This window comes from Marmota flaviventris, chromosome 12, assembly GCF_047511675.1.
Source record: "Marmota flaviventris isolate mMarFla1 chromosome 12, mMarFla1.hap1, whole genome shotgun sequence".
Lineage (NCBI taxonomy): Eukaryota > Metazoa > Chordata > Mammalia > Rodentia > Sciuridae > Marmota > Marmota flaviventris.
Window position 1 is genome coordinate 21,940,059 of NC_092509.1, and position 18,902 is coordinate 21,958,960.

Below are 18,902 nucleotides of genomic sequence, written 5' to 3' on the forward strand. Positions count from 1 at the left end.
AGAGAGAAGGCAGAGGAAGCGTTCCAGCTTGAAGGACACTGGAAAGACAACCAAATGCAACACGTGACCCTGGATTAGGTCAAGATTTGGAAAAAAAAAGTCACTAAAATGGACAATGTTGGGACAACTGACAGAATTTGAACACGGACTGAGTATTAGATAATGATACAGTGTCAAGGTTACTTCCTGCTTTCAGAACAGTGCTGTGATGCGTGTGACTTTTTGGAAGAGGATGCCATTGTTGGGAAAAATACATGAAGAAGTTTGGCAAAGAAAGACATGATGTCAACAGCTTAAAATGGCTTAGAAGGAAAAGCACATGCATAAATATATTTAGGGATAGAGAGGGGAAATGATAAATTAAACAGTACAATGAAAAGAGTTGGTGAAGCTGGGCAAAAGGTATTCAGGAGGTCTTGCAACTTCACTGTAAATTCGACTTTAAATCAGAATTTAAAAGTTTAAAAAGAAGCAAATTGAGTAACCAAATAAAAACCACTTGAAAGGTGTTGTCTGAGGCTTGCCCTGGTTTCAGTGTGGCCCTGAGAACTCCAGTATGAGAAACTCAACCCCCAGAGTCACCTGCCGATGGTATTTGAAGGTGGGGCCTGTAGGTGGTAATTAGGATGGTCAACGTCATCAGAGTGGGGGGGGGCATGATGGTTTTAGTGGCTTTATAACAAAAGGGAGATTTAAGCTAGCGTCCTTGCCCTGTCTCACCAAGTGATGCCCTCTGCCATGTTACAATGTAGGGGGAGGCCCCCCACCAGATGCAAAGACGCCCTGCTCTTGGACTTCCTCCTGAACTGCAATCCAAATCAACCTCTCTACTCTTTATAAATCATCCAGTCTCAGGTATTCTGTTATATCAATATAAAATGGGCTAAGACTGGGACCTTTGAAGATCCTTCTTTTAAGAAAATTCTAGGAGTCCTTGACAACTCAGGCCAAGATTGATGAGAAATTTTTCTTGATTTCCTTTAGTAGTTTTCAGAGTGTTGGTTTGTCTTCTTTTTCTCACCACCTTTTTGTACATTTTAGAGCTCCTTCTTCCATGACCAGGATCTAGGAGTTTTGATTCCACTCATTTGACATTTGATATTTCAGGGGCAGCTTTGGTTTCCTGAACAAGTTCATCAATGCCTCACGGAGTCTTTGCCCTGCTTCTTATTGCCTCTCTTCACCTCAGTCCTCTGACACCAGTTCTCAGTGTTATCTTGCATCAGACCCACCTGGAGGCCTGGTGAAAACACAGAGTTCTGGGCCCACCACAAAGCTCCTGAGTCAGGAGGTCTGAGGTAGGGCCCAAGAATCTGCATTTGCAAGTTCCCAGTGATGGTGATATTGCTGATCCAGGAACCATATTCTGGGAACCAGTGCTGGATGGTACTCACAGATGCATCTCAGCAAGTGGCTTTTTAGCACTCATTTCCCAGGCTTGGGATGTAGCTCAGTTCGTGGAGTGCTTGCCTGGCATGCACAAGGCCCTGGGTTCAATCCCCAGCACCACACACACACACACAATCTATTGAAGTTATGAAGAATGGTTTGCTCATAAGCTTTTTCTGGCCATTGATGAGGACTGCGTTTACACATTCCTCTTGCTGTGCTCTTCTGAATTTCTGTTCTACTACTTCGAACTGGATCTAACTCCCCTTCTCCATCTCAAAACTACTTAAATCTGTATCTGTGGTGCTTTGTTGTATGTTACACAGCTGGAAAAAAATACTTAGGGGTAGGGGAGTGGGGTTGGGTGGGGAGGAATGACCATAAAAATCAATTCAAATCAACCCTGGAAATGTTTGGCAGCAAACCAGAACGGAGAGTCCCATAAAAACATGAGGCCTGCTCTGTGATAAATCGTTTCTGGGAAAGCCTGAACTGACCTTGGACCTTCGGACCTTTCTGGGTGCTATTATATCATCTGTGGCTTGACAGTCTCTCTCCAGAGACTAAGAGAGACATTTAAGTCTCCAGGAGGAAAAGCTACACAAAGACTAGGTTTTAGTTCACAGGACTGTGACTAACTGATACTCCTTACCTGGCCTTTCCCTTGCTTGCTTCAAATCTGGTCTTTCACATTGTTGTCTTGGGCCTGAAAGGATCTGTGAGGTCACAGTCAGCTCCTCACCTCCAGAGGACTGATGGCCCCTACCACAGGTGATTCTGCAACCTCCAAGGTCAAGGGAGCCTACGAACCCCTTCCTCACACCAAACACCTCACACTTTGTTACTCCTTTCACTGGCCACAGAGGTCCCTCACTCCACATGGCGCACCCTTTTTCTGAAGGATGATGTTGCTTTCAGTTCTGGTTGTTCCTTCACAAATTTTGCAGTGCTTTTTCTTCCTGGGATGAAGAGTAGAGGGAATAGTGGATAAACCAGGTAGACACAGCCCAGCTCTGCTGGGAGTCATAGACATTGTTACTTAGTTGCAAGGGCTGGCACAAGCCCCTGAAAAAGTACAGCAATGGGCAGGAAAATGGCCAAGTGAATAAGGGAAGAGCAGGAAAGGAGCATTCCTGATAGAAGAATGAGCGGATACCCAAGGACCCAGGAGAGAAGAAGCTTGATGGGGAGGTGAGCTGGGAGACTACAGCCTATGACGTCAATGCAGGGACCCAACCCAGTGATTTATAGTTTTTCAGGCTGTGCTTCTATACACAGAGGAGTAGACACTCTGATCCCTTCTTATCAACAGAGATGACTGTCCGAACAGGTCTCCAGGGTGGCCCCCTGCCGTACCACTCTCACTCAAGGAGCAGATTAATTAATGAGGACTCAGGGGTGGGTCTGGGGCAGACAGATCCAACACACTTGTTCTTGTTCCATAAAAACTCGGTGAATGTGGGGTCCGACCAGTTATCCAGTCCATCTACAAATCAACCAATGACTTCTATTTGCTGAATAAAAGAGTAATAAGAGTCTAGAAGACAATAAGAAAGTTTAGTAGAAAGAGTACTGGATGTGGAATTAGAGGCTGAGTGACTGGGTAAATCTCTTAATCACACTCGACTCCGGTTTCCTTATATGTGAACTGAGCATGATAATTCACAAGGTCGCTGAGAAGTCCTAGGGCTTCTGAGCATGAAATGCACTTTGTGAACCGTGACTCAAATGTAAGTAATCATCATCTCTCAGCGTACCCCTCTGTCACTCTACATTGGTAATCTCCAACTTTTTCACCAAAATACTGGGAATTCCTGTCTACCCTACAGGAATCCCCATGCAGAGCCTGGGGAAGGATACAGAAGAAATGGTTCCAGCCTCTAATGAGCCTAGAGTGAGAAGAACACACCAGAGAGTATTTCTCAATTAATAAGGAAGGCTTCCTTGCCACAGTAACCAAGTCAAAAACCTTTAAAGAAAATGATCATGTAAACATTTAAATGAAACAAAAGAACTAAAAGACAATTAAATTAAAAAAATGTTTACGACAAACATCAAAAAGTTAAGATTCTTAGTATGTAAAGGACTTTCACAAAATCAATACAAAGATAAGTACCCTAATGGAATCTGGGCCAAGGATATAATGGGTGATTTACAAGCCTCTATTCAAAAAAATTTCCTAAACCTCACTAACACATCTTTGTCAGAATTCCTTGAATTCCCTCTTGCTTCTGAAGTTTGAGGATCCCATATCAAGGTTCCTTGCACAGAGGCGAGATGTGCAAATCCCTTTAATGATCAGGGTGGGCGGGAGTGTCCTTACACTTCAGGTGGCTCTTTCAATTTAACACCTAGGGCTTCTTTCCAGCAACAGTGGTAGTCCTTGATTTATTTCCAGTTTAGGCATTTGCTGCCCAAGGGTGGTTACCACTGCTCTCCATTGCCATGGGGACCCATCTTCATCTGGTCCGATAGTGTGGAGGATAGGGCCAAGCTAGTCAGCTGTTGAGATGCTTCTGGGTCTTGCAGTTGCTATGGTTACTGTTGGAGCACCCTGACCTCAAATTGCTCTAGTCTTATCTGGAGCTTAGGGTGGGGACTGGAGTATCAGTGGTTTCCCCAATGTTCCTGCTGTGTCCCATCTTTTATCCTATATCATAGAGGGGTTATCTCTACATGCACCCTCAGGAAAAGGCATTTGGAACCAGATTAAGATTTTAGGACTTTTTCTGAAGTAGCCAAAAAAACATATACTAGCCCCATGATCATTTGTTAAGAAAGTCACCAAAACAGTGTGTAAGGCCACACCTCTTTCTGCTTCCCAGAATCAGGTGTTTTTATCAAGTCAGTTTACAGAGCCTAACGTGGGCAAGGAGCCCTGGCCTACTCTCATATCCAGAGTTCAAAAATTGTCAGGTTAGCCTGACCCTCCCATTCTTTAAGCAGAGTCAGAATCCATTCCAACATGTCCTTTTACTTACTCTACCATTCAAATGCCTGCAAGGTGCTAGATTTGGTAGATACAAAGAAGCGAAAGATGTGGTTCTTGCTCTCATGAAGCTCAGTATGAAACTGATATATCATAAGAGTCTGGGCCTCTGGGCTCCCAGTAATCCATTTTCCTTCCTTGTTTTCTAGCTGAAATGCCAGCCAATTCGACACACTTCCTGGAGTACAGTCTGTACTCAGCTCATGGCCCCAAACTCTTTCTCTCTCAGGCTCAATAAGCTGGTCTTCCCAACTCATCTTACTGTGTCAGTGAATTTCATTATCATTCAGTCCCTTAAATAATAACTTTTAGAGACTTGGAAGGTTGAATAGTTACCAGTCAAAAGAAAACCAAAGGAAAAGAATAAAATGCAATCTGTACCGTAGGCCTGAAGAGAACCCCTGCTCCTCTCAGTGTTGACGCTGCCTTGGTTCAGGATTTCACCGACACTCACTGGAACTATTACAAAACCTCAGCTTAGCTTCCAGCCTCCAGATCCCCTGACTGCAAGTCATCATCCATCCTCTTGGCAGAAGTAGCCTTTCCTCCATAGATTCCAGTACTGTCTCCCCGGCACAGATCCCTCAGGGGCTCCCTACTGCCCAGAAGGGCATGGAGTCTTCCAAGGAGAGCGCTTTCCAATCACATCAACCGTATGTAATGAGTAACGCGGACACACCTCTAGAATACACATTGAGGAATCCCATACGATTGTTCATTTAGTTTCCTACTATTTTACCAAACCGACTGGGCAAAAGTGACTCAGCCCAAAGGAAGTTAATTTGCAAAATGATTTGATTGAATAAGAGAATTCCCAGAGTTTTATTTCGTAGACCCAAGGGGTTTCCCTTTGCTTCCCCGCCACCACCCCCATAGAGTTTATTTTCATCCAGTTATTCCTTCTCTGTGCTGTTTAGAACATCAAACACATTAAAATAAGCTAAATATGCAAGATTCGGGAGGTAACTGAAGCCTACCCCGATAAAGAATTGTTTAAATAATTTGTAAAACTTTATAAAATAGTTGTATAGTATTCACAGATATTAGATGTAGTGATTTTATATTAAGCAATCTGCAAAACATGTAAAGTTATGAAAACACTGCCAGAGATCAGGGAGTACTAATAAATCAGGGAGTACTAATTAAAGGTGGAGCAAAAAGTCCTAAATTGTAGATTTTTATTATTATTTATTTTGTAGTTTTATTTATTTACTTTTTTTGTTATTACAAAACCAATTCAAGTTATGACAAAGTTTTTACCACCCTTTTGCTATCAATGGTGGCAAAAAAGCAGTAATAACTAGATAAAATTGGTTTGGAATAAATAATAGATGCTTCAGGCAAAGCCCCCCCCCCCCCCCCCCGACCCCCGAGCTATGAAAAAATGGCTTATAAAAAGCTTAAGGCTCCAGACACTGTGGCACATGCTTGTAATCCCAGCAGCTCAGGAGGCTGAGACAGGAGGATCCTAAGTTCAAAGCCAGCCTCAGCAAGCGCGAGGTGCTGGGCTGGGGTTGTGGGCTTAGCAATGGAGCGCTAGCCTAGCATGTGTCGGGCATGGGGTTCAATCCTCAGCTCCACATATAAACAAATAAAATAAAGGTATTGTGTCCACCTACAATTAAAATAATATTTTTAAAAAAGCAAGGTGCTAAGCAACTCAGTAAATTCCTGTCTCTAAATAAGTTACACAATAGGGGGCTTTGGGTTGTGGCTCAGTGGTAGAGTGCTTGCCTAGCACACGTGAGGCACTGGGTTCGATCCTCAGTACCATATAAAAAGAAGTAAATAAAATAAAGGTATTGTGTCCATCTACAACTTAAAAAAAAAAAAAAAAAAACTACAAAAAGAGCTGGGGATGTAGCTCGGTGGTCAAGTGCCCTGAGTTCAATCCCTGGTAACCCTCCCCTGCCAGAAAAAGGAGTTTAAGGAACATAACAAGTTGAGTGAGCACCCTCAAGCATTCTAACACCCTATACATTGGAATAAAAAAAAAAAACTGGGAATCAGGGACATCAATCAATTATTACTACTCCAGTAGCTCTTGGCTAAATCACCTGAGGTCTTTCAGATGAGGACTGCGTTTAGGAAGTAAATGACCTTCTGCCCAGGATGGTGGATTTCCCTCCAAGTTAGACCTTTTAATGAGACCTTTTAATGACAACTTCCTGAGCCTCCTATGGATGGGAGTGCGAACAGATCAGACACTATGATTTATTCGGTGATAGGAAATGTGCTGTTCTCTATAATTTCTAACCAGAATCATTCCACCAAGTAGCAAATTTAATAATTTGAGTTTTCTTCCCTTGTAAGCTCATTTAAAACCATCAGGCATCCTCCGTCCTGTCCTATGATTTCTTTGTCCATATTTATACCAATAGTACACTGTCTTGAGTACTGTAACTTTACATCAATTCTCTCAATCAGAGAGCCTTGTTCCTCCAATGCGGTTCTTTGCCAAGCTGTTTAGGCAAAGCTACTTCTTTTTGCATTTACCTGTGAATTTTAGAATCAGTTTGTCAATTTCTACAAGAAAGCCCTTTAGGACTTTGATTCGGCATCTTAAGGGTATTGATTGGCCCAATCCATGAACATGTCGTATTTTTCTATTGATTTATTTCTTCAAGTTCTCTAAGCAATTGTCTGTACTTTTCTGTATACAGGTCTTTCACCTCTCTTGTCAGATTTATTGCTGAGAACTTTACACTTTTCGAAGTTATTGCAAATGACATATTTCTGAAGTTTCAATTTCCAACTGTTCCTCAGGAATATACAGTAATACGATTGACTTTTGCATGCTGATGTTTTGTGCACTGCCACCAACTCACACATGTGTGGATAACTGATATTCAAAAGATGTAAGAAAAAAGTCAGTGAAGATAAGCTTTTCAACAAATGGTGCTGGAATAATTAGATATTCATATGCAACAAACATAAACCACCTTCAATCCATACCTCACATTATACATAAAGTTAAATCAAAATGGATCAAAGCCATAAACACAATTTATTCACTTCTAGGTGAACACATCAAAGAAAATCTTCATAATCTTGAGCTAGGCAAAGATTTCATTATATGGTAACATAAGCATAAAATATAAAAGAACAAATCAATAAACTGGAATTCATCAAAATTAAAAACTTCTGTTCTTCATAATGCACTGCTAAGAGAAGGCAAAGACAAGCCAGAGACCGAGAGAATATTTGCAAATCATATATCTGATAAAGGCCTTGTGTCCAGAATACATAAAAAACTCTTTTTTTAAAAAAAAATTGTAGTTGTAGATGGACTAAGTGCCTTTATTTTATTTGTTTATTTTTTTATGTGGTGCTGAGGATCAAACCCAGTGCGGGATTGTAGGAGTGTTTCATGCATGCTAGGCAAGTGCTCTGCCACTGAGCTACAGCCCCAGCCCCCATAAAAAACTCTTAAAACTCAATAAAAGTGCAACTCAATTTATAAAAGAGCAAAGGATTTAAACAGACACTTCACCAAAGAAGGCGTGTACAAGGTACAGAAGCACATGAAAAAGATGCTCAACGTTTCTACATATTAAGAAAATGCAAATTAAAACTAGAACAAGAGACCATTGCATTACCTATTAGATTGGACATAAATAAAAGACTCATCAGGGGCTGAGGTTGGGCTCAGTGGTAGAGCACTCACCTAGCATGTGCGGAGGCCCTGGGTTCAATCCTCAGCACCACATAAAAATAAATAAATAAAATAAAGGTATTATTTCCAACTACTTCTAAAAAATAAATGTTTTTTTTTTTTGAGAATTTTTTAATATTTATTTTTCAGTTTTTCAGTGGACACAACATCTTTATTTTATTTTTATGTGGTGCTGAGGATTGAACCCAGCACCCTGTGCATGCCAGGCGAGTGCGTTACCGCTTGAGCCACATCCCCAGCCCCAATAAATGTTTTTTTTTTTAAAAAAGTTTATTTAAAAAAAAAAAAAGACTCATCATATCCAGTGCTGACCTGGACATGGAAGAACTGTAACTCTCACACTACTGGTGGGAGTGTGAAATAGTACCACCACTTTGGACACTGGTTCCGCACATTCTTACAAGTCAAACATCATGCCCACCATCCAATCCAGCTACTCTTCTCCTATCCATTCTCTACCCAAGAGAAATGAAGGCACATAGGGCCACAGGAAAACATGTAGCATGAACATTCTTAACAGCTTTATACGTAGAAGCCAAAAGAATGGAAACAAGGCAAACATTCATTAACATGTGACAGGACAGCCATGGAATGAAATGCAATTCAGCAATAGAAGGGAATGAATTACTGGACACGTAACAATATGGTGAATTCTTTTTTTTTTTTTTGAAAGTAGGCCAATAATTCCAATAATTCTATAGAATTTCTCTCATGTCATTTACTCCAATACTCTACAATAGAACATTATAAGATAAGCAGGGAAGGGATATGGATAGGAAAAGAAGAACTCAAATCATCACTATTTGCAGACGATATGATTCTATACCTAGAAGACCAAAACATTCCACCAGAAATCTCCTAGAATTAATAAATGAATTCAGCAAAGTAGCTGGATATAAAATCAACACCCATAAATCAAACACCCATAAATCAATTTCTGTACATCAGTGAAAAATCCGCTGAAAGTGAAGCTAGGAAAATCACCCCATTTACAATAGCCTCAAAAAATAAAAATAAATTTTACAAAAGAGGTGAAAGACCTCTACAATGAAAACTACAACATGCTAAAGAAATAAATTAAAGAAGACCTTAGAATATAGAAAGATTTACCTTGTTCTTGGATAGGCAGAATTAATATTGTCAAAATGACCATACTACCAAAAACACTATACAGATTCAATGCAATCACAATCAAAATCCCAGTGGCATTCCTTATAGAAATAGAGAAAGCAATCATGAAATTCATCTGGAAAAATAAGAGACCCAGAATAGCCAAAGCAATCCTTAGCAAGAAGAATGAAGCTGGTGGAATTACTATCCCAGACCTAAAACTATACTACAGAGCAATAGTAACTAAAACAGCATGGTCTTGGCACCAAAATAGACCTGTAGACCAATGGTACAGAATAGAGGACACAGAGTCTAACCCACATAACTTCAGTTATCTTATATCAGACAAAGGTGCCAAAAACATACATTGGAGAAAAGGTAGCTTCTTCAACAAATGGTGCTGGGAAAACTGGAAATCCACATGTAACAAAATGAGATTAAACCTCTCTCTCTCACACCATGCACAAAACTCAACTCAAAGTGGATCAAAGACCTAGGAATTAAAGTAGAGACCTTGCACCTAGTGGAAGAAAAAGTAAGCCCAAATCTCCATCATGTTGGTTTAGGCCCCAACTTTCTTAATAAAACTCCTATAGCGCAATAATTATGAAGACATAAACTGGTGTAAATATACTTTGTATACAACCACAGATATGAAAAATTGTGCTCTATATGTGTAATAAGAATTGCAATGCATTCTGTTGTCATATATAAATAAATCATTAATTAAAAAACCCAAGAATCAATAAATGGATGGATTCAAACTAAAAAGCTTCTTCTCAGCAAAAGAAACAATCAGTGAGGTGAATAGAGAGCCTACAGAATGGGAGCAAATCTTTACCACAAGCACATCAGATAGAGCACTAATCTCTAGGATATATAAAGCACTCAAAAACCTTAACACCAATAAATAAATAAATAACCCAATGAATAAATGGGCCAGGAAACTGAACAGACACTTCTTGGAAGAGGATATACAATCAATCAACAAATATATGAAAAAATGTTCAACATCTCTAGAAATTAGAGAAATGCAAATCAAAACTACTCTAAGATTTCATTTCACTCCAGTCAGAATGGCAGCTATTAAGAATACAAACAACAATAAGTGTTGGCGAGGATGTGGGAGGAAAGGTACACTCATACATTGCTGGTGGGACTGCAAATTGGTACAGCCAATATGGGGGTATGGAGATTCCTTGGAAAACTGGGAATGGAACCACCATTTGACCCAGCTATCCCACTCCTCGGTTTATACCGAAAGGACTTAAAAACAGCATACTACAGGGACACAGCCATATCAACGTTTACAGCAGCACAATTTACAATAGCTGAATTATGGGACCAACCTAGATGCCCTTCAGTAAATGAATGGATAGGGAAACTTCGGTATATATACACAAAGGAACATTCAGCATTAAGAGAGAATAAAATCATGGCATTTGCAGATAAATGGATGAAGTCGGAGAATATAATGCTAAGTGAAGCAAGCCAATCCTAAAAAACCAAAAGCTGAATGTTTTCCCTGATATGAGGACGCAGATGCACACAGGCATAATGGCGATAAGGTGGGGCCGTGAGCATGGGAGGAAAGGAGGAACTCTAGATAGGGCAAAGGGGAGGGATGGGACGGGAGGGGACAAGGTGGTAGGAAAGATGGTGGAATGAGTTAGACATCATTACCCTAAGTACATGTGTAAGAAACGAATGGTGTGAAAATATTCTGTGTACAATCAGTGTCTTGAAAAGTTGTGCTCTATATGTATAATATGAAATGAATTGCATTCTGCCATCATGTATAACAAATCAGAGTAAATTAAAAAATAAATTAATTTTAAAAAAGATAAGCAGGAATATAAAAATCTTATTTTGACTTTTACTATCTTTCTGTTAGTTTAATATCTGTGAACTTTCCTTTAAGCCTAATTTCATTTAGGCATCTTACTCAAATGAGCAACAAAATTTTATGGTATGCTACCATGTGACAAGTATTTTATTGTAGGCATCAAGAGTAGTGATTTAAATAAGACTATGGTCCTTGTCCCTGAGCACCAAATGACTATATACACAACCATAACAATATTGTGAATTCTCAGAAAAAATACTGAGTGAAAGAAGTCAAACAAGAAAGAGTATCTATTGTATAATTCCATATATTTATATGAAATTCTAGAAAGTGTAACAAAATTATTGACAGTAATTGCAGGAGGCAGGGTGGGGTGGGTGGTAAAAATGCAGGGTAAGAGGACAGGCAGTAGCAATGGATTATGTGGTCTCATGAGTGTAGCATTTACCTCTAACCTTATTGAATTGCACAGTTTAAATATATGCACTTTATTATCTATCAACTACACTTTAATAAGGCTATTTTTTTAAAAGGAGTGAACAAACAAACATCAGGATCCACCCAAAGGCAGCAACACCTTTGCAAGGTCAGAGGGCAAGCCTGTGTGTAGTCCACAAGCTTCAGTGCTCTCCTATTACTTTCAGATGGACAGACACCTGCAGTTCAGCTGGGCACTGACCAAAGCTGCATTTCACTTTCACATTATGTAATAGAGCAGCTTATTGCTGGTTATTTCTAGCATCTCCTCAGAAATCATCTCAGGACACTGTTTACACAGTGGGGAGGAAATGACCAAGTCTCCAACATAACTCAGCTTCTCATATGTAGGGGAAAATCCAGAATCACTGTCTTAGAAAAATGAAACTTCATAAAACTTAGTGGAACTATGGGGTTCAGATCAAGCCAGGCAGCAGCAACTGTGAAAGGGCTGGTACTGGCCAAATCCCAGCAGACAGACTGGCCCCACTGGACTGCATGTAAATTATTGGAGGTCTTGGTTGAAAGCGCATGGAGATCTTGGGGTTCCTAACTTTCATGGATATCCTTGGATGACATTCGGTAGGTTCTTGACCCCCAAATCCCATGCACATTTTTTCTAAGTGTGTACATTTATGCATTTTTTCAAGAGAGAGAGAATTTATGGCTTTTTATCAGATACTAACAAAGCTCCTTCACTATAAGACGATGAAGAAAAACCTACAAGAACACAATAGATTCATCTATCTTTCCTCTTCCTTTCTATAGGTCCCGGAACAAAACCCACGAGTCACTCAATCCATTCTCAGATCTACGAGATCCACACACCAAATGATCACCAGCTTCGTTTCTTTCCCCTTTACTAGGAGCTGCCGGTACCATCCCGGTTCCCGATTTCCCGCCCACTTAAGAACTGGGAGTTGGTTCCAGGTCCCCAGGTGTGCAACTTGCCCGACACGTTTTTCCTCCCCAGGGACAGAGTCCTTACCCCGCTCTTCCAGTTGCCCATCCATGTAATTTATTTTTGCCTGAACGTCTAGAGGGGTCGTGTCCCCGGGCCTCTCGGGGGACCGTGTGCAGTACCAGCCCCGCACCGAGGCGCACTTACACACTTCTGGAACTTGCCCTGCAACACTGACACTCCGCTCGCATTGCCAAACCCGGCTTCTCCTCCCTGCGTGCGCAGCTGGCCGCTCGGCTCGCTCAAGCAGGGCAGAAGCGGCGCTCTTCCCTGCCTTCTCCGCGGCTTCTCCACGTGTCCCTCCCGCCTGGTGTCAGCACACACCGCGTTCCTCCGGGGCCCGACTTCTGGCCCGGCCCGGGGAGGTGGCGCGCTAGGCGCCATCCCGCTGGGCTCCCCGGCCCCGCTCGCAGCCCCGCCCGAGCGCAAGCCGCTCCCTACCCGGCGTCACCGGCAGCCGGAGCAGCAGCAGCAGCAGCAGTCGTCCACGGAGGGCGTGGACTCCAGAGCTCAGGAACCACCGCCGGACCATGGCCGCGCGGCCCGCGGTGCTCCGCCAGGACGCCCCGGGACAGCCGCGAGTGCAATGCCCCGGACCCGGGAAAGTGGCGAGCGCAGCTCCGGGATCCACCGCCCGCCAGATGCATTCGCTTTCGCTTTTGCTTTAGCCCCCGGAGGGCTGAGGAGAGGTGCAAAGTAGTGACAGATCAGTGACTCAGCATCCCCACCCCAACTTTGGAAGAAGCCCCGGCGGCCGCCGTGACCCCGGCGCCATCGCTCCTGTAGCGGGACAGCCCCGGGCAGTGCGCAGAAAGGATTAGGGACCTCACCTGCCCAAGCCCAGCATCTTCCCCTTCTCGCTCCTGGGGACTCCCAAAGTCTTTTAGGGCTAGTGTCCCATGCCGAGGCAGTGCACAGCCAACCGAGGGCAAACTCCTTCTCGTACACTCTGCGGCTCGGCGTTCACTCCTGACTTCTTCGGCTCCCCTCGCTCCTGTCCTCTGGCAGCTCCTGCTGCTCCTACTCCCAAGTTGGACTCAGGTGGCACTGCGTTTGTCAATCTGCGCTCCGCGTGGGTGGGAGACTGCGGAGGTGTTGTGGCCGTGTGGCTCCCGCGGGCAGGGGTAGTGGGAACGCGGTACTGACTACCTGCTCCCTCCAGCAGTGGCCACGACTGACTCCGCCACTTTGCCTTGTTCCTGCTCCTCTTCCCCAAGATAATGTCAAATGTTTGAAGGGGTGGGGGCGGGAAGAACTGGAAGAGAAGAACCCAGAGAAGAACACATCTTTGTGCTTCGTTTTATTTCCTTAGACTGGTTCTCCCAGTCTACCAATCTCTTTTGCAGGTGCCTCCCCCGACCCCTTGAAATCCCAGCAATCTGCTCTGTGCTGGGAAAATTCCGAAGCGCGGTCAGAAATGCCCAAGTCTAGGCGTGGAACTAGTATGACCAGACATTCCTTCGCTTCCACCTGTGGCTTCCTAAATAAAATCTGCCAGTGTGATTATGAGGCTTTTGTGAAAGAATACATACAAATTCTCTTTGAAAAGACTCGAGTGATGTGTGGATTGAGGTTATTTCCCACTCCCCAGGCATGGAAGGAGAAGGCTTTGCCTATACTTGCTCCCTTTTCACTAAAAAGTTTATGATTAACATAAGTGTAAAACATGCACAGAGCTGGGGATATAGCTCAGTTGGTAGAGTGCGTGCCTCTCATGCAGAAGGCCATGGGTTCAATCCCCAGCAACACGTACAACAAAGGAATTCAGAGGATTGGAAATCACCCATGGTCCAATGCCAGCGTTTTGTGTGCTTCAGACTTATAAAGCTCTTTTATTGTGGATAGTTTTCTAACATCAAAAACAGAAAGAGTGGGGCTGGGATATGGCTCAGTTGGTAGAGTGCTTGCACAAGTCCCTGGGCTCAGTCCCCAGCACCAAAAAAAAAAAAAAAGAAAGAGTGGCATAATGTAACCAGGGTACTCAACACCTGGCTCGGCACTCTCTCATCTAAGCAGAAATAGCTCCCACCTCCAACTGGAGCAAGCTTAGATATTCTTTCATTTCTCCCTGAATTTTTAAGTATGTACAGATGATGAGGGAAAATAAAAAATTAATAATCCTTGATACTGTCAAACATATCCAGGTTTTATTGAATGCATATTAATCACATTATCTATAAAATGACCCTTTATATAGTCTTTGAGCCTTTATAAAAATAAGGATTTCCCTATTACAAACTTCTTGTAAACATTTTAGTGGCAGCAAATTATCATAATTTAATACTCCCCCTCTTATTTCAATATTAAAATAACACTATAATGAATATCTTTCTACAAAATTCACCTAGTGAATTTAAGTTTGTCTAAAATAGATTTTCTACTGTGGAATTCTTGATTGGCAGGAAATAATTTAAAGATTTTCTCTCTCTCTCTCTCTCTCTCTAAATTTTCTTCTTTAGTTGTAGATGAACACAGTACATTTACTTTATTTTTATTTTTATGTGGTGCTGAGGATGGAACCCATTGCCTCACACATGCCAGTCAAGCACTCTACCACTGAGCCACAATCACAGCCCAGACTTTTTTCTTTTATACAAATGCTGCCAGCTTATTTTCCAAGTCTTGTGCCTGTCTTAGTCCTTTTTCTGTCACTGTAACAGAAAACCTGAGACTGGGTAATTAATAAAGAACAGGGATTTATTTCTTACAGTTCTGGAGACTGGGAAGTCCAAAGTTTAGGGGCCCCAATTTGGTAAGGGCCTTCTTGCTACATTATTTGATGGTAGAAGGCAGAAGAACAAGAACATTCCAGTGGAGAGCAAGAGCAGTGACACAGACAGAGACATGGCTGAACTCTCCCTGTGTCAGGAACCCACTTTGGGGATAACGGTCCATTGATCCATTCTCCAGGGCAGAGTCCCCATAACACAATGGCATTATAGACTTGAGTTTCCAACACAGGAATGACAAAGTTTCTTTGCTGTTCTTGCTTGTTTTTTTATCCAGATGAACTTTTGAATTTTTCACATTGTTTCCCTATCTCTTAAAAAAAGAGACCGAACACATCTTGAATTGCACTTAGATGGAAATAACATTCAATTTCATTCATATTCAATGACAACTACTTTCTTGGGTTACATTGACATAACTTGTAGCTATTTAAAAAAAATTAAAAATATTTGGGAATAACCATAGATTCACATGTAGTTGTAAGAAATAATACAAAGAGAACAAGTAGACCCTATATGCCTTTTCCCCCAATGGTTACTTTTTTTTTTTTTTTTGTACTAAGAATTGGACCCAAAGGCCTTTAACCACTGAGCCAAATCCCTCTCCCTTTTTTATTTTTATTTTTAAATTTTGAGACAGAGTCTCGCTAAGTTGCTGAGGCTGGTTTTGAACTTGGGACCCTCCTGCCTCAGCCTCCAGAGTCACTGTAATTAGAGGTGTGCCCATTGGAAATGGGGTCTTTACAGAGATGTTTGAGTTAAAATAAGGTCATTATTTGGGAGACACTTTATGTATATTCTCCCCAAAGCTCCCGTGCCAATGCAGGAATATTCAGAAGTGAAATGATCGGATTATGAGAACTGAAACTTAATCAGTTCATCCTAGTTTGAATGGACTGAATGGGTGGTAACTGTAGGCAGGTCGGGAGCCTGGAGGAGGTGGGTCACAGGGTGATGCTCTGGAAGGTTCGTCTTCCCTGTGGCCCCTTCCCCTTTCTCTCTCTTTGCTTCCAAGCTGCCGTGAACAGTGTTCTTCTGCCAAGCCCATCTTCCATGAGGTTCCTCCTCCCTAGGGCCCAGTGGGATTGAGCTGGCCGACCATGGACTGAGCCTCTGAGACCATGAGCCATAATAAACTTCTCCTCCTCTCAGTTGTTCTTGTTGGGTATTGTGGTCACTGGCACAAAAAATTGACTAACAGAAAGTCTAAGGTTCATATTCCTCAAAGGAAATAAGCTGGCTTCAGAACAAATGACTTCTTCAGGAGTGTCCACAATTCAGAAGTGACTCGGGTAAGAGTTTCCTCTGGCTCTTCTATCAGGGGACCCACAGAGGGGTGGGGTGTTTGCTCGGCAGTCATCACTCGGAGCATAGGTAGAGCTGAGTTCAAGGCTCTGGGGTCAGGAAAAACAAGGCCTGGTCGGAGGTTTCTCAGCCTTCGGCTCATTGCCAGGATGATGGATCCTCAGAACCGAAGAGAGCAGGCAGAGGGCCTGGGGTTAGATTAGACCACTAAGAAGGGGGAGGAAGGGCTCAAGGCTAACAACTCAAAGCCAATGGGTCCTCCTCCTTCTTTGTGTTTATTAGATTTTCATTTCTAGACAGAATACCTGAGATAATCAACTTTAAAAGAGAAAAAGATGTATTTTGGCTCCTGGTTTCAAAAGTTTCAGACATGATTACTTGGGCCTGCTATTTGGGGCCCATGATGAGGCAGAACATCATGGCCAGGAGTGTGTGGTCAGCAAAGCTGCTGACCTCATGGTTGTTGGGAAGCAGAGAAAGAGGAGGAGAGAGCAAGATCCCAATATCCTTCAACTTCCTTCTACCAGGCCCCACCTCCTAGAGGTTCCACCAGATCCCGATAGCTCTATCAGCTGGTGATCAAGCCCTTAACACACCAGGCTCTGGGGACCCCAAGATCTAAACCATGGCTTCCTCCTTCCTTTCTCTTTTCCCCTCCTCCTGCTTCTCCTCCTTTCTCTTCTTCATCCTGTCATCTTCTTCAGAACCTTAGAATTTTAATTTGAATTATAATTTATTTAACCTTTCACCATTTTAAAGTGAACAGTCCAGTGGTTTTGAGCATTTTAATGATACTATGCAACCATTACCACTAATTCCAGAATATTTCTATCATTCCAGTAAACAAACCCAGTATCTAGAAGCAGTCACTCCAAATCTCCCTTCCCCAGTCCCCGGTAACCTCCATTTTTATATTTCTATGGATTTTCCTATTCTGAATATTTTATGTAGCTAGAGTTACACAATATGTCTTTTTGTGCCTGGATTTTTTTACTCAGTATATTTTCAAGATTCATCCATGTTGTAGTATGTATCAGGACTTTACACCTTTTTAGGACAAAATAAAATTCCATGAAACATTCCATGATCTGTTTATTTATTCACCAGTTGATGGATATTTGGGTTGTTTCCACTTTGGGCTATGATGCATATGACTACTATGAACGTTCATATACAAGTTTCTATGTGAATATACATTTTCAGTTCTCTTGGGTGTATACCAGGTGTGGAACTGATGGGTCCTCAGATCATACTAAGATTCTTGAAGGTGAGCAGGAAGATTCAGGGAGCCCTAGGGGAGCCAGGCACAAGAGGTTCTCAGTGAACAAGTGATGCATTTCCAATGAGAGCAACCTTGGCATTGGAGATATTGATTTAGGAACTAAGGCAATACAGATTCTGTGGCAGCCTGAATATCAGGATCTAGCTGCTGCAGCTAACCTGGGGACCCAAAGGCAGTGAAAACGACGTAAGAAGAATGAAAGGAGACAAGTCCAGTCAGAAGAATTTTGCTCAAGAGTAGAAAAGAATGTTGGGTGTAGAGGATGGAATTCTCCTCAATGCCCAAGAGTCAAAATAAATAAATAAATCATTGCATTTCTTTAGTGTTGTAAATCATCAGATCTGGCTCTGGCTCTCAGCTTCTGCACTTGCCAAGATCAACAACAATCTGAAATCATTCTTTTGCCTTCCCTGTGGCAAATGTTTTTCTTCTCTTTCTCAGGCTTGTGTCAGGACCCAGGGCCCAGGGGGAGACAGGCAGAGGCTATGGCCTGTGTTGTCTTGGTTACTAGTAAGGAGGTCACAGTGAAAACCTGCCTTGTTTCCTGGCCTCAGCAAATCCACCTGAAGCCTTCCCAGGCAGGGGGCTTCAAAACACTTTTGCATATTCCCCAGCCTCAGATAATCCAGGTGGATTTGCTTGTTTCCCTGGGTATTCTTCTAGAAAGGCCGATTTGGGTCAGCCTCCCTGTATCATTCCTGGCAATTAATCCATGTACTGCAATCCCAGAACAAGACAGCCTCAGATTCTAGAACTCAAAAGCTTGCCTGCCTTTGAAGACAATTACTCCTTCATTTTTTCTCAGGATGCATCTTTGGTAGCCCAAATTCCCAAGTGACCAATCCATTTCTTAATAATTCACCCAGTTGTGTGAATTTGCAGCCTTTTACCCATAATTTAATCACTGTGGTGGGTGGGAAAAATTAAGCTAGGAAATGTATTCTGGATTTTAAATCTATAAATATATTAGAATAAAATGAGTTCTACAATGACTTAAGGGTTTCCTTGTTTTTGAACTCAGAGTTGTTTTGGAATTTTACTTTTTAATTGATTTGGAAAGTAAGTTCTTTCCAGTTATGAGTTTTATTGGCCAGAAGTCTCTGTTCCTTGTGGTTGTGCACACTGAGGGGACAACAGT

At 42.3% G+C, this 18,902-nt stretch overlaps 1 protein-coding gene across 11 annotated transcripts in view; it reads right to left on the reverse strand.

Annotated features, from left to right (window-relative positions):
* The window catches only part of Il15ra (interleukin 15 receptor subunit alpha), a 48,675-nt gene extending 35,072 nt beyond the window's left edge, over positions 1-13,603 (reverse strand). For 5 of the 11 annotated variants that reach the window (XM_071619900.1, XM_071619896.1, XM_071619895.1 and 2 more), the window contains exons 1-2: positions 4,760-4,820; positions 2,042-2,348 (exon numbers count right to left, since the gene is read on the reverse strand). In XM_071619900.1, coding sequence (XP_071476001.1) covers positions 2,042-2,270 — 229 coding nt within the window. In that variant the 5' untranslated portion in view covers positions 2,271-2,348; positions 4,760-4,820. The other 6 variants (XM_071619904.1, XM_071619897.1, XM_071619902.1 and 3 more) reach the window with 6 other exon arrangements.
* Between the last annotated feature and the right edge of the window lie 5,299 nt (positions 13,604-18,902).